This window comes from Coccinella septempunctata, chromosome 6, assembly GCF_907165205.1.
Source record: "Coccinella septempunctata chromosome 6, icCocSept1.1, whole genome shotgun sequence".
Taxonomy (NCBI): domain Eukaryota; kingdom Metazoa; phylum Arthropoda; class Insecta; order Coleoptera; family Coccinellidae; genus Coccinella; species Coccinella septempunctata.
Window position 1 is genome coordinate 585,587 of NC_058194.1, and position 27,331 is coordinate 612,917.

Sequence of the window (27,331 nt, forward strand, 5' to 3'; positions counted from 1 at the left end):
TCCGAACGACTTTCTTATATGAAGCGTGACCTATGGTTTTTATCGTCGATTTGGGTTGACTTAGGTGAGATACTACTTCGTAGAAAGTATTTCCAACGTTCCTTCAATAGTTTTTGAAAAATAATAAAATTATGTCTCCGAACCTCACATTTTACTATATGTGGAATTTTCAGAGTCCGAACGACTTTCTTATATGAAGCTTGACCTATGGTTTTTATCGTCGATTTGAGTGTAATTAGGTGAGATACAACTTCCCACGAAGTTTCCCGTTCATATCTTCCCTAATTTTTGAAGAATAAGAAAATTATGTCTCCGAACCTCACATTTTACTATATGTGGAATTTTCAGAGTCCGAACGACTTTCTTATATGAAGCGTGACCTATGGTTTTTATCGTCGATTTGAGTGTAATTAGGTGAGATACCACTTCCCACGAAGTTTCCCGTTCATACCTTCCCTAATTTTTGAAAAAAGGAAAATTATGTCTCCGAACCTCACATTTTACTATACGTGGAATTTTCAGAGTCCGAACGACTTTCTTATATGAAGCGTGACCTATGGTTTTTATCGTCGATTTGGGTTGACTTAGGTGAGATACTACTTCGTAGAAAGTATTTCCAACGTTCCTTCAATAGTTTTTGAAAAATAATAAAATTATGTCTCCGAACCTCACATTTTACTATATGTGGAATTTTCAGTCCGAACGACTTTCTTATATGAAGCGTGACCTATGGTTTTTATCGTCGACTTGGGTTGAGTTAGGTGAGATACTACTTCCTACGAAGTTTCCGTTCATATCTTCCCTAATTTTTGAAAAAAAAAAAATTATCTCTCCGAACCTCACATTTTACTATATGTGGAATTTTCAGAGTCCGAACGACTTTCTTATATGAAGCGTGACCTATGGTTTTTATCGTCGATTTGGGTTGACTTAGGTGAGATAATAATAATAATAATAATGTCGCCTTTATTAGAATGAAATCATAAGATACACTCTGAAGATGTTAGGGACCCAACTGAAGCGAAGTTTAGTCTATGACTACTCTTACACTTAACTCCAGAGAGGCCCCAAAAAAAAAAATTACATCGATAATGGTCCAAACCATAGTAATACAACATGTAACAAGACCAGAAAAAAAAAAACAAATCATATGTGAAAACTTAACACTTATAGAAAGCAAAAGCAAAAAAATAGAATATGATAAAATAAACATCACTGAATCTGTCTCTGGAATAATATAGATCTCAAACGTGCCCTAAACTGTGAATACGAAGTTGAATGCAAATCCAAGTTGACAGCATTGAAAATTTTTGCAGCACCGTAAGAGAATGACCTCTGAAACCTGGCCGTCCGATGAGACGGAATCGTCAGCAAGTTCGCGCCACGTATATGACGATCATGAACGGCACATCTCGGTATCAACCTGAGCCTCAGATCGTGCACCGACGGCACCTTCATCAATCTGAACACGAAGCAACCCAAGTGCAATTTAGCCCGATTATCCATGCGCAGCCAATTCAGCTCATTTATTCTACGAGAAATTCCCCTGTCAAATTTCCTGAGCCCATAAATGAACCTCACGCACCAATTTTGGATACTCTGAATGCGATTCCGGGAAAAATGATTGATACACGAACCATACACAACGTCACAGTAATTGAATCTGGATAGAATCAATGTTTCACACAGCATTTTCTTGATCTCAATCGTCAAATACCTCCGTGCGGAGTAAATCAATTTAAGCTTGAAAAAAGCTGATCTCGTAATCTGGGATACATGGTCTGAAAAATTGAGCTCTCTATCAATCAATAGACCCAGATCTCTAGCACTGTCATATGCCTTCAGCTTTACTCCCTCTACACATATGTTCAAACTGTTCACAATATTCTCATAATCTCTCTTGCCCGTAAAGACCAACATTTTACTTTTATCTGGGTTTATGTTCAGATTATGGTGCAGTGAAATATTCCTTAAAACCTCCAAGTCCGAATTTATTCTGTCAGAAGACAGCAATATGTCCTCCGGCAAGAACCTGAATAACAATTGCGCATCATCAGCAAATAGTTCGACCATGCAAAATTTCAACCTAGAAAAAACATCGGCTGTGTAGATGATGTACATCAGAGGACCAAGAATAGATCCCTGTGGAACTCCAGCCAAAACATCCCTCCTGCTAGAAAGCCTATCACCAACCCTTATAGTCTGCGTACGGAGTGCCAGAAATGAAGATATCAAAGAAAGCGAAGAGAAAGAGAAACCATAGTATTTCAGCTTCGCACACAACAACTTATGATTGATAGTGTCGAAGGCTTTGCTGAAATCCAGCAGAACGAGTACATCTATGAATCCCCGATCAAGATCACGGAAAATAGCATCAGTCACCGACAGGAGACATGTAGCCGTGCTACATCCCTTCCGAAAGCCAGACTGATAGGAAGGTAACAACTCTTTTGCTTCAAAGTAACAGCTCATCTGCTGGTAAAGTACCCTTTCCAGCACCTTCGATAGAACAGGTAAAATACTAATAATTCGTAAATCCGACACGGTGTTTGGTTCTAGGACCTTCGGCAAGGGAACCCCAACAGCAGTTTTCCAGGTGGTCGGAAATACACCTTTAAGAATGCAACTATTCACTAGGTGCAGTATGAAGGGATCAATAAATGGCCTACAAAAATTGAGCATCCCAATGTCTATAGAATCTGCACCCATTGACTTGGTCTTGATATCATTAAGCAAATCGGTAACCAATGCCTGCTCTACAATGTGGAAGTCAAACGACAATGACCGGTCAAACTTATTTTCATTATAGAAGGAAGTTCTCTCCATACATAATGCATCATTCGTGGTGGCATTAAATTGTGCAAAATAATCATTAATTACTTCTGGGTCAGATAATTCTCCAGATAAGCCCGACCTAAATCTACAAGAAATCCCAATATTTTTCAACGCCATCCATGCCTTTTTACCTCCTTCTAATGTGGCCTCAGCAATAAATGACTTCTTTGACTTACGAATCTCAAAAAGGACCTTATTTCTCAAGTTCTTATATTCCTTCCACATGTCATCGCTCCGGAAGTTCTTAAACCTGTTCAAGGCGCGATCACGTTCTCCCATCAGATGTCTTATAAAGTCAGTAATCCACGGAGCCTTAGGACGAGAAACCCTTCTAGTCACAACAGGAGCATGCTTATTAAATACGCTCAGTAAAAAGCTGTTGAAAATTTCTACCTTATTATCAATATTCGACTCGTACAAAAACTCAATCCACCTCTTATTTTGTAGGTCCTCGAGAAACACATCATTATCGAAATTGGAGAAGTCCCTGTATTTAATTAACCTGGAAACTTTTTTCTCTCTCAGAAGTTTTACCTCAACAAATGTAAGACTATGATCACTTATGTGATCCACGTTAACAACACCGGAAGACTTGATCATTGTACTCGGGCAACTAACAAAAATAGGATCCACCAACGAACCTCCACGTGATGTTATTCTAGTAGGCTCACTTATTATCTGATCAAGGCCAAACGAAAAGAAACAATCAACAACCGGGCCTCTACCAGTCAACAGATCCACATTGACATCACCCAAACAAAACAAATAACTTCCCATAGGACTAACTAAACTCAACATCTTATTCATGTCGTCAATAAAAGGACTCAACTTAGATGGTCGCTTCTTTTTATCAGGTGGTCGATAAAGAAATCCCACGATGATTGTATAGCCAGACAGATGAACCTTCAACCACAAGTACTCAACGGGGCTCTCCGTTTCCACCTCCAAATCAACCAACTCACACCTCAAATATTCTCTGACATACACACAAACTCCGCCACCCCTCCCGAGCCTGTCGCTGCGATATAGCCTAAAACCCTGCACCGACACATCGTCTGATCCCATCCCATCAACAAACCAGGTCTCAGTCACCCCCACAATGTCGTACTGAGAATTATGTACAATATCCCTGAACTCACACAACTTGGGCTGCAAAGATCTCGCATTCAAATGAGACAACTTCATGTTAAGCGGTTAAAATTAGAGACAGCAGAGAACAACCAGAAAAAAAAATTTCGCCGAAATTAGTACAAACAACAAGCAAGCAGCAAAACAAATGCAGTGAAAAACAGGAAAAACAAAAAAAGCAAGGATGCAACAAGCAGCTTGAACAATAGCAACAAAAAAAATAGCAAAAAAAAATAGCAAAAAAAATAGCAAAAAAAATAGCGAAAAAATATCATGCAGCAATATAGAAAATCAAACAAAAAAGAAAGATTGGGCAGTATCAATTTTTATTCACCACAGTCTCTTTGTTCCTGCTCCTCGTTGTTCTAGTTGAAGAACTCTCGACGCTAGTGGTTTGATGACTCCCCTTCTTATGTTGGACAATATCCTCCGCCTTCATTAAAACTTCGCTGATCCTATCTGCATCCTTACGGATGCGGCACTCGTCCAAGATCTGTATATGCTCATGTTCTAGGGATAACTGCTTGAGACGCGACACTGGGTTCGGCGAATTCGGAGCACTGTTTGACTTCACACTCTCCACAATTTCAACTTCCGCCACTCCCTGATCTCGCACCCCCTTCACGGTCGCATTCAGCACGTCTGATCCCTCCCCATCAAAAACATCATCACACAAAGGATCACCCGAGGGATCACCGTTATCGTTTACACGCACATTCACTATCGGCTCACCTCCAGACAACTCCTCAGGACCATATTTAGTACCATTTACGTAAAGGAAACCGTTTTTGAGATAAGCCTTATATTCCCTTTTTCTAGCCTCCCTGAGATGACTCCTCAGAATTTTTTCGTCTCTTCTATCCTTATCACACAAGTCTTCACGTATATAGATTTTAGTTCCACGTAGCTTAGATCTGTTCTTCAGTACCAAGGATTTCGCTAGGAACGAAGTAAACTCCACCTTGATGAGAGCCAAGCTCGAGCGACCAAGGCTGTATATATTGTTGATGCTCAACTTGGAAAGGCTTAGATTTAAAATCTGATTGAGTTTTGCTATTGTTGATTCCACAATATTCCCAAAATCAACCTCCAGTCCCACAATGATTAAATTATTCTTTCTCGCCTTTCTCTCGGCTTTCAGTATCTCAGACTCCACACTATCCAGACGAGTTCCAACCGACTGCAGTCGGCTCCACACATCCTTCCTATCTCCCTTAATTTCGGCCTCTATTCTCTCCAAATCCTTCCTCAAGGTAGCAGTTTGCTTGAGCAGTTCTTCCCTCAAAATTTTTACAAACTCCATGCCAACAGACATTCTTGTCTTGAAGTGTGTGAGGCCCTCCAGAGAATTGTTGCAGTTCTCCACTTCCTGCAATCAAACAGACGACAACAAAAAGGCAGCAGTACCTCGCCTGTCACAATGAACATACGGTAACAAAAATGCCGCAGTACTTCGCCTCCCTTCGAAACACAGCATCCACAGATGTTCGTGAACGTTTTTTAAAATTCCCGACAATAACACTATAAACGTACAATTTTCCAGTTCATCACTGGTAAATCCACATTTGACAGTACTTCACAACAAAGCAACTGTAGAAATTAGTTGAGAACAATTAGTTCTCTTCGGTAGTAAATTTTTCAAATTATACTACTTCGTAGAAAGTATTTCCAACGTTCCTTCAATAGTTTTTGAAAAATAATAAAATTATGTCTCCGTACCTCACATTTTACTATATGTGGAATTTTCAGAGTCCGAACGACTTTCTTATATGTAGCGTGACCTATGGTTTTTATCGTCGATTTGGGTTGAATTAGGTGAGATACTACTTCCTAGGAAGTTTTCCGAACATTCCTTCAATAGTTTTTGAAAAATTATGTCACCGAACCTCACATTTTACTATATGTGGAATTTTCAGAGTCCGAACGACTTTCTTATATGAAGCGTGACCTATGGTTTTTATCGTCGATTTAGGTTGAATTAGGTGAGATACTACTTCCTAGGAAGTTTTCCGAACATTCCTTCAATAGTTTTTGAAAAATTATGTCTCCGAACCTCACATTTTACTATATGTGGAATTTTCAGAGTCCGAACGACTTTCTTATATGTAGCGTGACCTATGGTTTTTATCGTCGATTTGGGTTGAATTAGGTGAGATACTACTTCCTAGGAAGTTTTCCGAACATTCCTTCAATAGTTTTTGAAAAATTATGTCACCGAACCTCACATTTTACTATATGTGGAATTTTCAGAGTCCGAACGACTTTTTTATATGAAGCGTGACCTATGGTTTTTATCGTCGATTTGGGTTGAATTAGGTAAGATACTACTTCCTAGGAAGTTTTCCGTTCATACCTCTGCTAATTTTTGAAAAATACGAAAATCATGTCCTCGAACCTCACATTTTACTATATGTGGAATTTTCAGAGTCCGAACGACTTTCTTATATGAAGCGTGACCTATGGTTTTTATCGTCGATTTGGGTTGAATTAGGAAAGATACTACTTCCTACGAAGTTTAACGTTCATAACTTCCCTAATTTTTGAAAAATAAGAAAATTATGTCTCCGAACCTCACATTTTACTATATGTGGAATTTTCAGAGTCCGAACGACTTTCTTATATGAAGCGTGACCTATGGTTTTTATCGTCGATTTGGGTTGAATTGGGTAAGATACTACTTCCTAGGAAATTTTCCGTTCATACCTCTGCTAATTTTTGAAAAATACGAAAATCATGTCCTAGAACCTCACATTTTACTATATGTGGAATTTTCAGAGTCCGCACGACTTTCTTATATGAAGCGTGACCTATGGTTTTTATCGTCGATTTGGGTTGAATTAGGTAAGATACTACTTCCTAGGAAGTTTTCCGTTCATACCTCTGCTAATTTTTGAAAAATACGAAAATCATGTCCTCGAACCTCACATTTTACTATATGTGGAATTTTCAGAGTCCGAACGACTTTCTTATATGAAGCGTGACCTATGGTTTTTATCGTCGATTTGGGTGTAATTAGGTTAGATTCTACTTCCTACGAAGTTTCCCGTTCATACCTTCCCTAATTTTTGAAGAAAAGAAAATTATGTCTCCGAACCTCACATTTTACTATATGTGGAATTTTCAGAGTCCGAACGACTTTCTTATATGAAGCGTGACCTATGGTTTTTATCGTCGATTTGGGTGTAATTAGGTTAGATTCTACTTCCTACGAAGTTTTCCGTTCATACCTTCCCTAATTTTTGAAAAAAAGAAAATTATGTCTCCGAACCTCACATTTTACTATATGTGGAATTTTCAGAGTCCGAACGACTTTCTTATATGAAGCGTGACCTATGGTTTTTTTCGTCGATTTTAGTGTAATTAGGTGAAGTACTACTTCCTACGAAGTTTCCCGTTCATATCTTCCCTAATTTTTGAAAAAAAGAAAATTATGTCTCCGAACCTCACATTTTACTATATGTGGAATTTTCAGAGTCCGAACGACTTTCTTATATGAAGCTTGACCTATGGTTTTTATCGTCGATATGAGTGTAATTAGGTGAGATACAACTTCCCACGAAGTTTCCCGTTCATATCTTCCCTAATTTTTGAAGAATAAGAAAATTATGTCTCCGAACCTCACATTTTACTATATGTGGAATTTTCAGAGTCCGAACGACTTTCTTCTATGAAGCGTGACCTATGGTTTTTATCGTCGATTGACAGAGTTCATCTCGAGCTCTGTCAATATAGATCCCTTCAATGTTTCCATTGTGCAGTTTAAGAAAATGTTGAAACTTCATTATTATGCGAAGTTATGATTAAAGTTGTATTTGCTTTCCTGTTTATATGTATATGATTTTACTTGTTTTTTTGCGATAATGGGGATTTTTCACTATATTGTTTTTTTCCAGAAGTTTCATCACTGAATACTGGGTTTAAGTATTGGAGGTATTTTTGTACGTTATTGCAACTTTTCCATGTGAATCTGTGACTACTGTATTGGGTTGAAATAACTGTTTGTATTCTCATACTCAATAAATATATGAATAAATAAATAAATGAATAAGACCTACCTGTCCATTTCAATGTGTTATCTTGATATGATGGTTGACTGTCAGATTGATTTGGATTTTACTCAATGACGGTGGTTGACAAAAATTTTATATTGAATTGATACTGATTTCGGATGAATTTCACGTTGAATCAACACGTTATTGGCAGGAAGGGTCGCATTTAAAACTAGAAAATGATTCAACACGTTATTCACCCGAACGCATTTAATATTGACAATCGTGGTCACGTTCCAGTCCTACAGCACCCGGTTCAGTACGTTATTTCGTACAGCTCCGAAACTTATAGTCGATAACCGGATCGCGCTATCGTGATATCATCTTGCGCTATCATTCGCAATTTAATGAAGATTTGGGAGACAAACATCTCCATCAGTTTTAACAATTCTTTTTGTCAGGCATTATCGGTCACATAGACGGTTTTTCATTTATTATTTTGAAGTGTACTATTGCTATTCTCGTTTATGTGAAGTGTTCAGAAAACTATAACGTTTTGAATCGTTTTTTCTGTAAACTACGGATACTGACACGAAATGTGTGTATCGTCTTCGAGCTGGAGAAGAGGCTTTCATCTTCGTTACGGGGTCTCGTCTAATCGACAAGACGAATCCCCAAGCTAAGGGCAGAGTATCAACAGATCCGTAGCATGGAAACCGATGTACCCACTGTCACCCTTGCCAGGATGTAAGTTGCCTACAGGCAATTATTTAAAGCTTCAACATCGAAATTGAACCATGATTAACCGTCAAGGATTGACCCTCAAGGGCCCAGGTCGTACGTGGCGATCCCGCCGCTGACCATTAGCTCCAAACGGCAACCTTGGCTCGTGCGACACCAGACGAACACGTCTGATGCCTTGGTAAAGTCACATTGTTTGAGTCTTACGGCTCATAGAAGCTGAAACTAAGTCATCAGTAGGGTAAAACTAACCACTCTAAGTATATGTGAACTGACTATGTTCACACGATAGGGCCACGAGACGTCAGCATCTTCGCCTATGTACATCAACAATCTTCGGGTAAATCGACTAACGAAATTCAATCGAAATCGCAGTCGAACACCCTCCTCGAAAATCAGACAACACGGCAGAAGGATAACAGATGAGCTACGCGCGGACCCTTGTAATATGGCACTAACCGCGTCGGAAGACTAAGGTTTAGCACCTTGCGAGCCCAGAGATACGATTAGCTCCGAACACAGGAGTTCTAAGCCTTGAACGTTTCTACTAGACCGCAAAGAAACTGAGACCGTTATGTCCCTCGCCGAGGCGTTTGCCACAAGTGGTAAACCCCCGGCTCCATACACATTCTCAACCCTTCGCTATATATGAAAAAATAACGACTCGGTGAATGAGAGATGTAATTCATTCTCGTTCGGAAGGAAGTCCGAGGAGTGAGTGGTCGCAAAGTATAGTGACATAACCGAAAGGTAAAACCGAAAGGTTAGACACGTTTTTTATAGTCGATCGCATAATGGCCATTCGAATACAAAGATACGAAGCGGACCGCGATCTCGCTGCGAGGGGTCGCTCAAGGCAAGAGATGAAACATAGAAGCGATACATCGAGATCGAGAATACTCCGGAAGAACAAAGACTAGCTGAGATCAACCACTTCAAAGTTCGCACATCGGAGCTTAATTCTGATAATGCACCGACTTATTCTACGAAATCACGTCAAACCCATCACTGCGGGGATCCGATTCGAGCCTACCAACCAGAACAGCAACTTCATCCTAGAAAAAGAAATCCGCCACAACTGGCCAGCATGACCCATTCTCCATCCCTTTACATATGTGTCTGGAGGACATGGGATAACCCTCCAGAATCACAATTACGTACATATTCATTAGATCCGGGGCGATTTGCCTCGGATCGCATCGAATATCTCTAATCGTATCAGTCTCACACTCGTAATATGTCCGAAGGTCTCTCATTCATAAGTTTCGAATGCACCTTTCGGGATAATAACACTTTATTAAACGAAGACATAAACGAAAATATGCATCGGAGCAACCATCTATGGTCTCCCATCCGAACGACTCTTTTCAACGTTAAACATCGTTATGTGTCCGAGACGGAGCCCTCCCTACCTACATATGCTAGGAGAGCATGGGGTAACCCTCCAGAAGACCGCGACAATTTTCAGGGTCCGAACAAGTTTCTTATATGAAGCATGACCTATGGTTTTTATCGTTGATTTGGGTTGGTATAGGTACGATACTACCTCCTGAGCTGCTTTTAGAACATTCCTCCAATAGTTTTTGAAAAATAAGGAAATCATATCGCCCGAACCTCACATTTTACTATATGTGGAATTTTCAGAGTCCGAACAAGTTTCTTATATTAAGCATGACCTATGGTTTTTATCATTGATTTGGGTTGGTATAGGTACGATACTACCTCCTGAGATGTTTTTCGAACATTCCTTCAGTAGTTTTTGAAAAATGAGGAAATCATGTCACTCGAACCTCACATTTTACTATATGTGGAATTTTCAGTCCGGACAAGTTTCTTATATGAAGCGTGAACTATGGTTTTTATCGTCGATTTGGGTTGAATTAGGTAAGATACTACTTCCTACGAAGTTTTCCGTTCATACCTCTGCTAATTTTTGAAAAATAAGAAAATTATGTCTCCGAACCTCACATTTTACTATATGTGGAATTTTCAGAGTCCGAACGACTTTCTTATATGAAGCGTGACCTATGGTTTTTATCGTCGATTTGGGTGTAATTAGGTGAGATACTACTTCCTACGAAGTTTCCCGTTCATATCTTCCCTAATTTTTGAAAAAAAGAAAATTATGTCTCCGAACCTCACATTTTACTATATGTGGAATTTTCAGAGTCCGAACGACTTTCTTATATGAAGCGTGACCTATGGTTTTTATCGTCGATTTGGGTGTAATTAGGTTAGATTCTACTTCCTACGAAGTTTCCCGTTCATACCTTCCCTAATTTTTGAAGAAAAGAAAATTATGTCTCCGAACCTCACATTTTACTATATGTGGAATTTTCAGAGTCCGAACGACTTTCTTATATGAAGCGTGACCTATGGTTTTTTTCGTCGATTTTAGTGTAATTAGGAGAAGTACAACTTCCTACGAAGTTTCCCGTTCATATCTTCCCTAATTTTTGAAAAAAAGAAAATTATGTCTCCGAACCTCACATTTTACTATATGTGGAATTTTCAGAGTCCGAACGACTTTCTTATATGAAGCGTGACCTATGGTTTTTATCGTCGATTTGGGTGTAATTAGGTTAGATTCTACTTCCTACGAAGTTTCCCGTTCATACCTTCCCTACTTTTTGAAAAAATGAAAATTATGTCTCCGAACCTCACATTTTACTATATGTGGAATTTTCAGAGTCCGAACGACTTTCTTATATGAAGCGTGACCTATGGTTTTTATCGTCGATTTGGGTTGAGTTAGGTGAGATACTACTTCCTACGAAGTTTCCCGTTCATATCTTCCCTAATTTTTGAAAAAAAGAAAATTATGTCTCCGAACCTCACATTTTACTATATGTGGAATTTTCAGAGTCCGAACGACTTTCTTATATGAAGCGTGACCTATGGTTTTTATCGTCGATTTGGGTTGAGTTAGGTGAGATACTACTTCCTACGAAGTTTCCCGTTCATATCTTCCCTAATTTTTGAAAAAAAGAAAATTATGTCTCCGAACCTCACATTTTACTATATGTGGAATTTTCAGAGTCCGAACGACTTTCTTATATGAAGCGTGACCTATGGTTTTTATCGTCGATTTCGGTGTAACTAGGTTAGATTCTACTTCCTACGAAGTTTCCCGTTCATACCTTCCCTACTTTTTGAAAAAATGAAAATTATGTCTCCGAACCTCACATTTTACTATATGTGGAATTTTCAGAGTCCGAACGACTTTCTTATATGAAGCGTGACCTATGGTTTTTATCGTCGATTTGGGTTGAGTTAGGTGAGATACTACTTCCTACGAAGTTTCCCGTTCATATCTTCCCTAATTTTTGAAAAAAAGAAAATTATGTCTCCGAACCTCACATTTTACTATATGTGGAATTTTCAGAGTCCGAACGACTTTCTTATATGAAGCGTGACCTATGGTTTTTTTCGTCGATTTTAGTGTAATTAGGTGAAGTACAACTTCCTACGAAGTTTCCCGTTCATATCTTCCCTAATTTTTGAAAAAAAAGAAAATTATGTCTCCGAACCTCACATTTTACTATATGTGGAATTTTCAGAGTCCGAACAACTTTCTTATATGAAGCGTGACCTATGGTTTTTTTCGTCGATTTTAGTGTAATTAGGTGAAGTACAACTTCCTACGAAGTTTCCCGTTCATATCTTCCCTAATTTTTGAAAAAAAAGAAAATTATGTCTCCGAACCTCACATTTTACTATATGTGGAATTTTCAGAGTCCGAACGACTTTCTTATATGAAGCGTGACCTATGGTTTTTATCGTCGATTTGGGTGTAATTAGGTTAGATACTACTTCCTACGAAGTTTCCCGTTCATATCTTCCCTAATTTTTGAAAAATAAGAAAATTATGTCTCCGAACCTCACATTTTACTATATGTGGAATTTTCAGAGTCCGAACGACTTTCTTATATGAAGCGTGACCTATGGTTTTTATCGTCGATTTGGGTGTAATTAGGTTAGATTCTACTTCCTACGAAGTTTCCCGTTCATACCTTCCCTAATTTTTGAAAAAAAGAAAATTATGTCTCCGAACCTCACATTTTACTATATGTGGAATTTTCAGAGTCCGAACAACTTTCTTATATGAAGCGTGACCTATGGTTTTTTTCGTCGATTCTAGTGTAATTAGGTGAAGTACAACTTCCTACGAAGTTTTCCGTTCATACCTCTGCTAATTTTTGAAAAATACGAAAATCATGTCCTCGAACCTCACATTTTACTATATGTGGAATTTTCAGAGTCCGAACGACTTTCTTATATGAAGCGTGACCTATGGTTTTTATCGTCGATTTGGGTGTAATTAGGTTAGATTCTACTTCCTACGAAGTTTCCCGTTCATACCTTCCCTAATTTTTGAAGAAAAGAAAATTATGTCTCCGAACCTCACATTTTACTATATGTGGAATTTTCAGAGTCCGAACGACTTTCTTATATGAAGCGTGACCTATGGTTTTTTTCGTCGATTTTAGTGTAATTAGGAGAAGTACAACTTCCTACGAAGTTTCCCGTTCATATCTTCCCTAATTTTTGAAAAAAAGAAAATTATGTCTCCGAACCTCACATTTTACTATATGTGGAATTTTCAGAGTCCGAACGACTTTCTTATATGAAGCGTGACCTATGGTTTTTATCGTCGATTTGGGTGTAATTAGGTTAGATTCTACTTCCTACGAAGTTTCCCGTTCATACCTTCCCTAATTTTTGAAAAATAAGAAAATTATGTCTCCGAACCTCACATTTTACTATATGTGGAATTTTCAGAGTCCGAACGACTTTCTTATATGAAGCGTGACCTATGGTTTTTATCGTCGATTTGGGTTGAATTGGGTAAGATACTACTTCCTAGGAAATTTTCCGTTCATACCTCTGCTAATTTTTGAAAAATACGAAAATCATGTCCTAGAACCTCACATTTTACTATATGTGGAATTTTCAGAGTCCGCACGACTTTCTTATATGAAGCGTGACCTATGGTTTTTATCGTCGATTTGGGTTGAATTAGGTAAGATACTACTTCCTAGGAAGTTTTCCGTTCATACCTCTGCTAATTTTTGAAAAATACGAAAATCATGTCCTCGAACCTCACATTTTACTATATGTGGAATTTTCAGAGTCCGAACGACTTTCTTATATGAAGCGTGACCTATGGTTTTTATCGTCGATTTGGGTGTAATTAGGTTAGATTCTACTTCCTACGAAGTTTCCCGTTCATACCTTCCCTAATTTTTGAAAAAAAGAAAATTATGTCTCCGAACCTCACATTTTACTATATGTGGAATTTTCAGGGTCCGAACGACTTTCTTATATGAAGCGTGACCTATGGTTTTTATCGTCAATTTGGGTTGACTTAGGTGAGATACTACTTCGTAGAAAGTATTTTCAACGTTCCTTCAATAGTTTTTGAAAAATAAGAAAATTATGTCTCCGAACCCCACATTTTACTATATGTGGAATTTTCAGAGTCCGAACGACTTTCTTATATGAAGCGTGACCTATGGTTTTTTTCGTCGATTTTAGTGTAATTAGGTGAAGTACAACTTTCTACGAAGTTTCCCGTTCATATCTTCCCTAATTTTTGAAAAATAAGAAAATTATGTCTCCGAACCTCACATTTTACTATATGTGGAATTTTCAGAGTCCGAACGACTTTTTTATATGAAGCGTGACCTATGGTTTTTATCGTCGATTTGGGTTGAATTAGGTAAGATACTACTTCCTAGGAAGTTTTCCGTTCATACCTCTGCTAATTTTTGAAAAATACGAAAATCATGTCCTCGAACCTCACATTTTACTATATGTGGAATTTTCAGAGTCCGAACGACTTTCTTATATGAAGCGTGACCTATGGTTTTTATCGTCGATTTGGGTTGAATTAGGAAAGATACTACTTCCTACGAAGTTTAACGTTCATAACTTCCCTAATTTTTGAAAAATAAGAAAATTATGTCTCCGAACCTCACATTTTACTATATGTGGAATTTTCAGAGTCCGAACGACTTTCTTATATGAAGCGTGACCTATGGTTTTTATCGTCGATTTGGGTTGAATTGGGTAAGATACTACTTCCTAGGAAATTTTCCGTTCATACCTCTGCTAATTTTTGAAAAATACGAAAATCATGTCCTAGAACCTCACATTTTACTATATGTGGAATTTTCAGAGTCCGCACGACTTTCTTATATGAAGCGTGACCTATGGTTTTTATCGTCGATTTGGGTTGAATTAGGTAAGATACTACTTACTAGGAAGTTTTCCGTTCATACCTCTGCTAATTTTTGAAAAATACGAAAATTATGTCCTCGAACCTCACATTTTACTATATGTGGAATTTTCAGAGTCCGAAGGACTTTCTTATATGAAGCGTGACCTATGGTTTTTATCGTCGATTTGGGTGTAATTAGGTTAGATTCTACTTCCTACGAAGTTTCCCGTTCATACCTTCCCTAATTTTTGAAAAAAAGAAAATTATGTCTCCGAACCTCACATTTTACTATATGTGGAATTTTCAGAGTCCGAACGACTTTCTTATATGAAGCGTGACCTATGGTTTTTATCGTCAATTTGGGTTGACTTAGGTGAGATACTACTTCGTAGAAAGTATTTTCAACGTTCCTTCAATAGTTTTTGAAAAATAAGAAAATTATGTCTCCGAACCCCACATTTTACTATATGTGGAATTTTCAGAGTCCGAACGACTTTCTTATATGAAGCGTGACCTATGGTTTTTATCGTCAATTTGGGTTGACTTAGGTGAGATACTACTTCGTAGAAAGTATTTCCAACGTTCCTTCAATAGTTTTTGAAAAATAATAAAATTATGTCTCCGAACCTCACATTTTACTATATGTGGAATTTTCAGAGTCCGAACGACTTTCTTATATGAAGCGTGACCTATGGTTTTTATCGTCGATTTGGGTGTAATTAGGTTAGATACTACTTCCTACGAAGTTTCCCGTTCATATCTTTCCTAATTTTTGAAAAATAAGAAAATTATGTCTCCGAACCTCACATTTTACTATATGTGGAATTTTCAGAGTCCGAACGACTTTCTTATATGAAGCGTGACCTATGGTTTTTATCGTCGATTTGGGTTGAGTTAGGTGAGATACTACTTCCTACGAAGTTTCCCGTTCATATCTTCCCTAATTTTTGAAAAAAAGAAAATTATGTCTCCGAACCTCACATTTTACTATATGTGGAATTTTCAGAGTCCGAACGACTTTCTTCTATGAAGCGTGACCTATGGTTTTTATCGTCGATTGACAGAGTTCATCTCGAGCTCTGTCAATATAGATCCCTTCAATGTTTCCATTGTGCAGTTTAAGAAAATGTTGAAACTTCATTATTATGCGAAGTTATGATTAAAGTTGTATTTGCTTTCCTGTTTATATGTATATGATTTTACTTGTTTTTTTGCGATAATGGGGATTTTTCACTATATTGTTTTTTTCCAGAAGTTTCATCACTGAATACTGGGTTTAAGTATTGGAGGTATTTTTGTACGTTATTGCAACTTTTCCATGTGAATCTGTGACTACTGTATTGGGTTGAAATAACTGTTTGTATTCTCATACTCAATAAATATATGAATAAATAAATAAATGAATAAGACCTACCTGTCCATTTCAATGTGTTATCTTGATATGATGGTTGACTGTCAGATTGATTTGGATTTTACTCAATGACGGTGGTTGACAAAAATTTTATATTGAATTGATACTGATTTCGGATGAATTTCACGTTGAATCAACACGTTATTGGCAGGAAGGGTCGCATTTAAAACTAGAAAATGATTCAACACGTTATTCACCCGAACGCATTTAATATTGACAATCGTGGTCATGTTCCAGTCCTACAGCACCCGGTTCAGTACGTTATTTCGTACAGCTCCGAAACTTATAGTCGATAACCGGATCGCGCTATCGTGATATCATCTTGCGCTATCATTCGCAATTTAATGAAGATATGGGAGACAAACATCTCCATCAGTTTTAACAATTCTTTTTGTCAGGCATTATCGGTCACATAGACGGTTTTTCATTTATTATTTTGAAGTGTACTATTGCTATTCTCGTTTATGTGAAGTGTTCAGAAAACTATAACGTTTTGAATCGTTTTTTCTGTAAACTACGGATACTGACACGAAATGTGTGTATCGTCTTCGAGCTGGAGAAGAGGCTTTCATCTTCGTTACGGGGTCTCGTCTAATCGACAAGACGAATCCCCAAGCTAAGGGCAGAGTATCAACAGATCCGTAGCATGGAAACCGATGTACCCACTGTCACCCTTGCCAGGATGTAAGTTGCCTACAGGCAATTATTTAAAGCTTCAACATCGAAATTGAACCATGATTAACCGTCAAGGATTGACCCTCAAGGGCCCAGGTCGTACGTGGCGATCCCGCCGCTGACCATTAGCTCCAAACGGCAACCTTGGCTCGTGCGACACCAGACGAACACGTCTGATGCCTTGGTAAAGTCACATTGTTTGAGTCTTACGGCTCATAGAAGCTAAAACTAAGTCATCAGTAGGGTAAAACTAACCACTCTAAGTATATGTGAACTGACTATGTTCACACGATAGGGCCACGAGACGTCAGCATCTTCGCCTATGTACATCAACAATCTTCGGGTAAATCGACTAACGAAATTCAATCGAAATCGCAGTCGAACACCCTCCTCGAAAATCAGACAACACGGCAGAAGGATAACAGACGAGCTACGCGCGGACCCTTGTAATATGGCACTAACCGCGTCGGAAGACTAAGGTTTAGCACCTTGCGAGCCCAGAGATACGATTAGCTCCGAACACAGGAGTTCTAAGCCTTGAACGTTTCTACTAGACCGCAAAGAAACTGAGACCGTTATGTCCCTCGCCGAGGCGTTTGCCACAAGTGGTAAACCCCCGGCTCCATACACATTCTCAACCCTTCGCTATATATGAAAAAATAACGACTCGGTGAATGAGAGATGTAATTCATTCTCGTTCGGAAGGAAGTCCGAGGAGTGAGTGGTCGCAAAGTATAGTGACATAACCGAAAGGTAAAACCGAAAGGTTAGACACGTTTTTTATAGTCGATCGCATAATGGCCATTCGAATACAAAGATACGAAGCGGACCGCGATCTCGCTGCGAGGGGTCGCTCAAGGCAAGAGATGAAACATAGAAGCGATACATCGAGATCGAGAATACTCCGGAAGAACAAAGACTAGCTGAGATCAACCACTTCAAAGTTCGCACATCGGAGCTTAATTCTGATAATGCACCGACTTATTCTACGAAATCACGTCAAACCCATCACTGCGGGGATCCGATTCGAGCCTACCAACCAGAACAGCAACTTCATCCTAGAAAAAGAAATCCGCCACAACTGGCCAGCATGACCCATTCTCCATCCCTTTACATATGTGTCTGGAGGACATGGGATAACCCTCCAGAATCACAATTACGTACATATTCATTAGATCCGGGGCGATTTGCCTCGGATCGCATCGAATATCTCTAATCGTATCAGTCTCACACTCGTAATATGTCCGAAGGTCTCTCATTCATAAGTTTCGAATGCACCTTTCGGGATAATAACACTTTATTAAACGAAGACATAAACGAAAATATGCATCGGAGCAACCATCTATGGTCTCCCATCCGAACGACTCTTTTCAACGTTAAACATCGTTATGTGTCCGAGACGGAGCCCTCCCTACCTACATATGCTAGGAGAGCATGGGGTAACCCTCCAGAAGACCGCGACAATTTTCAGGGTCCGAACAAGTTTCTTATATGAAGCATGACCTATGGTTTTTATCGTTGATTTGGGTTGGTATAGGTACGATACTACCTCCTGAGCTGCTTTTAGAACATTCCTCCAATAGTTTTTGAAAAATAAGGAAATCATATCGCCCGAACCTCACATTTTACTATATGTGGAATTTTCAGAGTCCGAACAAGTTTCTTATATTAAGCATGACCTATGGTTTTTATCATTGATTTCGGTTGGTATAGGTACGATACTACCTCCTGAGATGTTTTTCGAACATTCCTTCAGTAGTTTTTGAAAAATGAGGAAATCATGTCACTCGAACCTCACATTTTACTATATGTGGAATTTTCAGTCCGGACAAGTTTCTTATATGAAGCGTGAACTATGGTTTTTATCGTCGATTTGGGTTGAATTAGGTAAGATACTACTTCCTACGAAGTTTTCCGTTCATACCTCTGCTAATTTTTGAAAAATAAGAAAATTATGTCTCCGAACCTCACATTTTACTATATGTGGAATTTTCAGAGTCCGAACGACTTTCTTATATGAAGCGTGACCTATGGTTTTTATCGTCGATTTGGGTGTAATTAGGTGAGATACTACTTCCTACGAAGTTTCCCGTTCATATCTTCCCTAATTTTTGAAAAAAAGAAAATTATGTCTCCGAACCTCACATTTTACTATATGTGGAATTTTCAGAGTCCGAACGACTTTCTTATATGAAGCGTGACCTATGGTTTTTATCGTCGATTTGGGTGTAATTAGGTTAGATTCTACTTCCTACGAAGTTTTCCGTTCATACCTTCCCTAATTTTTGAAGAAAAGAAAATTATGTCTCCGAACCTCACATTTTACTATATGTGGAATTTTCAGAGTCCGAACGACTTTCTTATATGAAGCGTGACCTATGGTTTTTTTCGTCGATTTTAGTGTAATTAGGAGAAGTACAACTTCCTACGAAGTTTCCCGTTCATATCTTCCCTAATTTTTGAAAAAAAGAAAATTATGTCTCCGAACCTCACATTTTACTATATGTGGAATTTTCAGAGTCCGAACGACTTTCTTATATGAAGCGTGACCTATGGTTTTTATCGTCGATTTGGGTGTAATTAGGTTAGATTCTACTTCCTACGAAGTTTCCCGTTCATACCTTCCCTACTTTTTGAAAAAATGAAAATTATGTCTCCGAACCTCACATTTTACTATATGTGGAATTTTCAGAGTCCGAACGACTTTCTTATATGAAGCGTGACCTATGGTTTTTATCGTCGATTTGGGTTGAGTTAGGTGAGATACTACTTCCTACGAAGTTTCCCGTTCATATCTTCCCTAATTTTTGAAAAAAAGAAAATTATGTCTCCGAACCTCACATTTTACTATATGTGGAATTTTCAGAGTCCGAACGACTTTCTTATATGAAGCGTGACCTATGGTTTTTATCGTCGATTTGGGTTGAGTTAGGTGAGATACTACTTCCTACGAAGTTTCCCGTTCATATCTTCCCTAATTTTTGAAAAAAAGAAAATTATGTCTCCGAACCTCACATTTTACTATATGTGGAATTTTCAGAGTCCGAACGACTTTCTTATATGAAGCGTGACCTATGGTTTTTTTCGTCGATTTTAGTGTAATTAGGAGAAGTACAACTTCCTACGAAGTTTCCCGTTCATATCTTCCCTAATTTTTGAAAAAAAGAAAATTATGTCTCCGAACCTCACATTTTACTATATGTGGAATTTTCAGAGTCCGAACGACTTTCTTATATGAAGCGTGACCTATGGTTTTTATCGTCGATTTGGGTGTAATTAGGTTAGATTCTACTTCCTACGAAGTTTCCCGTTCATACCTTCCCTAATTTTTGAAAAATAAGAAAATTATGTCTCCGAACCTCACATTTTACTATATGTGGAATTTTCAGAGTCCGAACGACTTTCTTATATGAAGCGTGACCTATGGTTTTTATCGTCGATTTGGGTTGAATTGGGTAAGATACTACTTCCTAGGAAATTTTCCGTTCATACCTCTGCTAATTTTTGAAAAATACGAAAATCATGTCCTAGAACCTCACATTTTACTATATGTGGAATTTTCAGAGTCCGCACGACTTTCTTATATGAAGCGTGACCTATGGTTTTTATCGTCGATTTGGGTTGAATTAGGTAAGATACTACTTCCTAGGAAGTTTTCCGTTCATACCTCTGCTAATTTTTGAAAAATACGAAAATCATGTCCTCGAACCTCACATTTTACTATATGTGGAATTTTCAGAGTCCGAACGACTTTCTTATATGAAGCGTGACCTATGGTTTTTATCGTCGATTTGGGTGTAATTAGGTTAGATTCTACTTCCTACGAAGTTTCCCGTTCATACCTTCCCTAATTTTTGAAAAAAAGAAAATTATGTCTCCGAACCTCACATTTTACTATATGTGGAATTTTCAGAGTCCGAACGACTTTCTTATATGAAGCGTGACCTATGGTTTTTATCGTCAATTTGGGTTGACTTAGGTGAGATACTACTTCGTAGAAAGTATTTTCAACGTTCCTTCAATAGTTTTTGAAAAATAAGAAAATTATGTCTCCGAACCCCACATTTTACTATATGTGGAATTTTCAGAGTCCGAACGACTTTCTTATATGAAGCGTGACCTATGGTTTTTTTCGTCGATTTTAGTGTAATTAGGTGAAGTACAACTTTCTACGAAGTTTCCCGTTCATATCTTCCCTAATTTTTGAAAAATAAGAAAATTATGTCTCCGAACCTCACATTTTACTATATGTGGAATTTTCAGAGTCCGAACGACTTTCTTATATGAAGCGTGACCTATGGTTTTTATCGTCGATTTGGGTTGAATTAGGTAAGATACTACTTCCTAGGAAGTTTTCCGTTCATACCTCTGCTAATTTTTGAAAAATACGAAAATCATGTCCTCGAACCTCACATTTTACTATATGTGGAATTTTCAGAGTCCGAACGACTTTCTTATATGAAGCGTGACCTATGGTTTTTATCGTCGATTTGGGTTGAATTAGGAAAGATACTACTTCCTACGAAGTTTCCCGTTCATAACTTCCCTAATTTTTGAAAAATAAGAAAATTATGTCTCCGAACCTCACATTTTACTATATGTGGAATTTTCAGAGTCCGAACGACTTTCTTATATGAAGCGTGACCTATGGTTTTTATCGTCGATTTGGGTTGAATTGGGTAAGATACTACTTCCTAGGAAATTTTCCGTTCATACCTCTGCTAATTTTTGAAAAATACGAAAATCATGTCCTAGAACCTCACATTTTACTATATGTGGAATTTTCAGAGTCCGCACGACTTTCTTATATGAAGCGTGACCTATGGTTTTTATCGTCGATTTGGGTTGAATTAGGTAAGATACTACTTCCTAGGAAGTTTTCCGTTCATACCTCTGCTAATTTTTGAAAAATACGAAAATCATGTCCTCGAACCTCACATTTTACTATATGTGGAATTTTCAGAGTCCGAAGGACTTTCTTATATGAAGCGTGACCTATGGTTTTTATCGTCGATTTGGGTGTAATTAGGTTAGATTCTACTTCCTACGAAGTTTCCCGTTCATACCTTCCCTAATTTTTGAAAAAAAGAAAATTATGTCTCCGAACCTCACATTTTACTATATGTGGAATTTTCAGAGTCCGAACGACTTTCTTATATGAAGCGTGACCTATGGTTTTTATCGTCAATTTGGGTTGACTTAGGTGAGATACTACTTCGTAGAAAGTATTTTCAACGTTCCTTCAATAGTTTTTGAAAAATAAGAAAATTATGTCTCCGAACCCCACATTTTACTATATGTGGAATTTTCAGAGTCCGAACGACTTTCTTATATGAAGCGTGACCTATGGTTTTTATCGTCCATTTGGGTTGACTTAGGTGAGATACTACTTCGTAGAAAGTATTTCCAACGTTCCTTCAATAGTTTTTGAAAAATAAGAAAATTATGTCTCCGAACCTCACATTTTACTATATGTGGAATTTTCAGAGTCCGAACGACTTTCTTATATGAAGCGTGACCTATGGTTTTTATCGTCGATTTGGGTGTAATTAGGTTAGATACTACTTCCTACGAAGTTTCCCGTTCATATCTTTCCTAATTTTTGAAAAATAAGAAAATTATGTCTCCGAACCTCACATTTTACTATATGTGGAATTTTCAGAGTCCGAACGACTTTCTTATATGAAGCGTGACCTATGGTTTTTATCGTCGATTTGGGTTGAGTTAGGTGAGATACTACTTCCTACGAAGTTTCCCGTTCATATCTTCCCTAATTTTTGAAAAAAAGAAAATTATGTCTCCGAACCTCACATTTTACTATATGTGGAATTTTCAGAGTCCGAACGACTTTCTTCTATGAAGCGTGACCTATGGTTTTTATCGTCGATTGACAGAGTTCATCTCGAGCTCTGTCAATATAGATCCCTTCAATGTTTCCATTGTGCAGTTTAAGAAAATGTTGAAACTTCATTATTATGCGAAGTTATGATTAAAGTTGTATTTGCTTTCCTGTTTATATGTATATGATTTTACTTGTTTTTTTGCGATAATGGGGATTTTTCACTATATTGTTTTTTTCCAGAAGTTTCATCACTGAATACTGGGTTTAAGTATTGGAGGTATTTTTGTACGTTATTGCAACTTTTCCATGTGAATCTGTGACTACTGTATTGGGTTGAAATAACTGTTTGTATTCTCATACTCAATAAATATATGAATAAATAAATAAATGAATAAGACCTACCTGTCCATTTCAATGTGTTATCTTGATATGATGGTTGACTGTCAGATTGATTTGGATTTTACTCAATGACGGTGGTTGACAAAAATTTTATATTGAATTGATACTGATTTCGGATGAATTTCACGTTGAATCAACACGTTATTGGCAGGAAGGGTCGCATTTAAAACTAGAAAATGATTCAACACGTTATTCACCCGAACGCATTTAATATTGACAATCGTGGTCATGTTCCAGTCCTACAGCACCCGGTTCAGTACGTTATTTCGTACAGCTCCGAAACTTATAGTCGATAACCGGATCGCGCTATCGTGATATCATCTTGCGCTATCATTCGCAATTTAATGAAGATATGGGAGACAAACATCTCCATCAGTTTTAACAATTCTTTTTGTCAGGCATTATCGGTCACATAGACGGTTTTTCATTTATTATTTTGAAGTGTACTATTGCTATTCTCGTTTATGTGAAGTGTTCAGAAAACTATAACGTTTTGAATCGTTTTTTCTGTAAACTACGGATACTGACACGAAATGTGTGTATCGTCTTCGAGCTGGAGAAGAGGCTTTCATCTTCGTTACGGGGTCTCGTCTAATCGACAAGACGAATCCCCAAGCTAAGGGCAGAGTATCAACAGATCCGTAGCATGGAAACCGATGTACCCACTGTCACCCTTGCCAGGATGTAAGTTGCCTACAGGCAATTATTTAAAGCTTCAACATCGAAATTGAACCATGATTAACCGTCAAGGATTGACCCTCAAGGGCCCAGGTCGTACGTGGCGATCCCGCCGCTGACCATTAGCTCCAAACGGCAACCTTGGCTCGTGCGACACCAGACGAACACGTCTGATGCCTTGGTAAAGTCACATTGTTTGAGTCTTACGGCTCATAGAAGCTAAAACTAAGTCATCAGTAGGGTAAAACTAACCACTCTAAGTATATGTGAACTGACTATGTTCACACGATAGGGCCACGAGACGTCAGCATCTTCGCCTATGTACATCAACAATCTTCGGGTAAATCGACTAACGAAATTCAATCGAAATCGCAGTCGAACACCCTCCTCGAAAATCAGACAACACGGCAGAAGGATAACAGACGAGCTACGCGCGGACCCTTGTAATATGGCACTAACCGCGTCGGAAGACTAAGGTTTAGCACCTTGCGAGCCCAGAGATACGATTAGCTCCGAACACAGGAGTTCTAAGCCTTGAACGTTTCTACTAGACCGCAAAGAAACTGAGACCGTTATGTCCCTCGCCGAGGCGTTTGCCACAAGTGGTAAACCCCCGGCTCCATACACATTCTCAACCCTTCGCTATATATGAAAAAATAACGACTCGGTGAATGAGAGATGTAATTCATTCTCGTTCGGAAGGAAGTCCGAGGAGTGAGTGGTCGCAAAGTATAGTGACATAACCGAAAGGTAAAACCGAAAGGTTAGACACGTTTTTTATAGTCGATCGCATAATGGCCATTCGAATACAAAGATACGAAGCGGACCGCGATCTCGCTGCGAGGGGTCGCTCAAGGCAAGAGATGAAACATAGAAGCGATACATCGAGATCGAGAATACTCCGGAAGAACAAAGACTAGCTGAGATCAACCACTTCAAAGTTCGCACATCGGAGCTTAATTCTGATAATGCACCGACTTATTCTACGAAATCACGTCAAACCCATCACTGCGGGGATCCGATTCGAGCCTACCAACCAGAACAGCAACTTCATCCTAGAAAAAGAAATCCGCCACAACTGGCCAGCATGACCCATTCTCCATCCCTTTACATATGTGTCTGGAGGACATGGGATAACCCTCCAGAATCACAATTACGTACATATTCATTAGATCCGGGGCGATTTGCCTCGGATCGCATCGAATATCTCTAATCGTATCAGTCTCACACTCGTAATATGTCCGAAGGTCTCTCATTCATAAGTTTCGAATGCACCTTTCGGGATAATAACACTTTATTAAACGAAGACATAAACGAAAATATGCATCGGAGCAACCATCTATGGTCTCCCATCCGAACGACTCTTTTCAACGTTAAACATCGTTATGTGTCCGAGACGGAGCCCTCCCTACCTACATATGCTAGGAGAGCATGGGGTAACCCTCCAGAAGACCGCGACAATTTTCAGGGTCCGAACAAGTTTCTTATATGAAGCATGACCTATGGTTTTTATCGTTGATTTGGGTTGGTATAGGTACGATACTACCTCCTGAGCTGCTTTTAGAACATTCCTCCAATAGTTTTTGAAAAATAAGGAAATCATATCGCCCGAACCTCACATTTTACTATATGTGGAATTTTCAGAGTCCGAACAAGTTTCTTATATTAAGCATGACCTATGGTTTTTATCATTGATTTCGGTTGGTATAGGTACGATACTACCTCCTGAGATGTTTTTCGAACATTCCTTCAGTAGTTTTTGAAAAATGAGGAAATCATGTCACTCGAACCTCACATTTTACTATATGTGGAATTTTCAGTCCGGACAAGTTTCTTATATGAAGCGTGAACTATGGTTTTTATCGTCGATTTGGGTTGAATTAGGTAAGATACTACTTCCTACGAAGTTTTCCGTTCATACCTCTGCTAATTTTTGAAAAATAAGAAAATTATGTCTCCGAACCTCACATTTTACTATATGTGGAATTTTCAGTCCGAACGACTTTCTTATATGAAGCGTGACCTATGGTTTTTATCGTCGATTTGGGTGTAATTAGGTGAGATACTACTTCCTACGAAGTTTCCCGTTCATATCTTCCCTAATTTTTGAAAAAAAGAAAATTATGTCTCCGAACCTCACATTTTACTATATGTGGAATTTTCAGAGTCCGAACGACTTTCTTATATGAAGCGTGACCTATGGTTTTTATCGTCGATTTGGGTGTAATTAGGTTAGATTCTACTTCCTACGAAGTTTCCCGTTCATACCTTCCCTAATTTTTGAAGAAAAGAAAATTATGTCTCCGAACCTCACATTTTACTATATGTGGAATTTTCAGAGTCCGAACGACTTTCTTATATGAAGCGTGACCTATGGTTTTTTTCGTCGATTTTAGTGTAATTAGGAGAAGTACAACTTCCTACGAAGTTTCCCGTTCATATCTTCCCTAATTTTTGAAAAAAAGAAAATTATGTCTCCGAACCTCACATTTTACTATATGTGGAATTTTCAGAGTCCGAACGACTTTCTTATATGAAGCGTGACCTATGGTTTTTATCGTCGATTTGGGTGTAATTAGGTTAGATTCTACTTCCTACGAAGTTTCCCGTTCATACCTTCCCTACTTTTTGAAAAAATGAAAATTATGTCTCCGAACCTCACATTTTACTATATGTGGAATTTTCAGAGTCCGAACGACTTTCTTATATGAAGCGTGACCTATGGTTTTTATCGTCGATTTGGGTTGAGTTAGGTGAGATACTACTTCCTACGAAGTTTCCCGTTCATATCTTCCCTAATTTTTGAAAAAAAGAAAATTATGTCTCCGAACCTCACATTTTACTATATGTGGAATTTTCAGAGTCCGAACGACTTTCTTATATGAAGCGTGACCTATGGTTTTTATCGTCGATTTGGGTTGAGTTAGGTGAGATACTACTTCCTACGAAGTTTCCCGTTCATATCTTCCCTAATTTTTGAAAAAAAGAAAATTATGTCTCCGAACCTCACATTTTACTATATGTGGAATTTTCAGAGTCCGAACGACTTTCTTATATGAAGCGTGACCTATGGTTTTTATCGTCGATTTGGGTGTAACTAGGTTAGATTCTACTTCCTACGAAGTTTCCCGTTCATACCTTCCCTACTTTTTGAAAAAATGAAAATTATGTCTCCGAACCTCACATTTTACTATATGTGGAATTTTCAGAGTCCGAACGACTTTCTTATATGAAGCGTGACCTATGGTTTTTATCGTCGATTTGGGTTGAGTTAGGCGAGATACTACTTCCTACGAAGTTTCCCGTTCATATCTTCCCTAATTTTTGAAAAAAAGAAAATTATGTCTCCGAACCTCACATTTTACTATATGTGGAATTTTCAGAGTCCGAACGACTTTCTTATATGAAGC

At 38.2% G+C, this 27,331-nt stretch overlaps 2 protein-coding genes across 2 annotated transcripts; one reads left to right on the plus strand and one right to left on the minus strand.

Annotated features, from left to right (window-relative positions):
• Positions 1–1,691: 1,691 nt before the first annotated feature.
• On the plus strand, positions 1,692–2,883 carry LOC123315527. The gene is made up of 2 exons (XM_044901255.1): positions 1,692–2,438; positions 2,560–2,883. The coding sequence occupies exons 1-2, from the start codon at positions 2,290–2,292 to the stop codon at positions 2,807–2,809; spliced, it is 399 nt and encodes a 132-aa protein (XP_044757190.1). The 5' UTR covers positions 1,692–2,289; the 3' UTR covers positions 2,810–2,883.
• On the minus strand, positions 2,877–4,020 carry LOC123315280. The gene is made up of 2 exons (XM_044900920.1): positions 3,012–4,020; positions 2,877–2,920 (listed from the first exon to the last, which is right to left on the minus strand). Exons 1-2 carry the CDS (start codon positions 4,018–4,020, stop codon positions 2,877–2,879), a joined length of 1,053 nt encoding a protein of 350 aa, XP_044756855.1.
• Between the last annotated feature and the right edge of the window lie 23,311 nt (positions 4,021–27,331).

Excerpts from the sequence above, each read along its gene's own strand:
- LOC123315527 (XM_044901255.1), top strand. The coding sequence starts at position 2,290 with ATGATTGATAGTGTCGAAGGCTTTGCTGAAATCCAGCAGAACGAGTAC. Across the intron at positions 2,439-2,559 it reads AAAGCCAGACTGATAGGAAG|GACCTTCGGCAAGGGAACCC; the intron begins GTAACAACTCTT and ends GTTTGGTTCTAG.
- LOC123315280 (XM_044900920.1), bottom strand. The coding sequence starts at position 4,020 with ATGAAGTTGTCTCATTTGAATGCGAGATCTTTGCAGCCCAAGTTGTGT. Across the intron at positions 2,921-3,011 it reads TAAGGTCCTTTTTGAGATTC|ATTTAGGTCGGGCTTATCTG; the intron begins GTAAGTCAAAGA and ends GATTTCTTGTAG.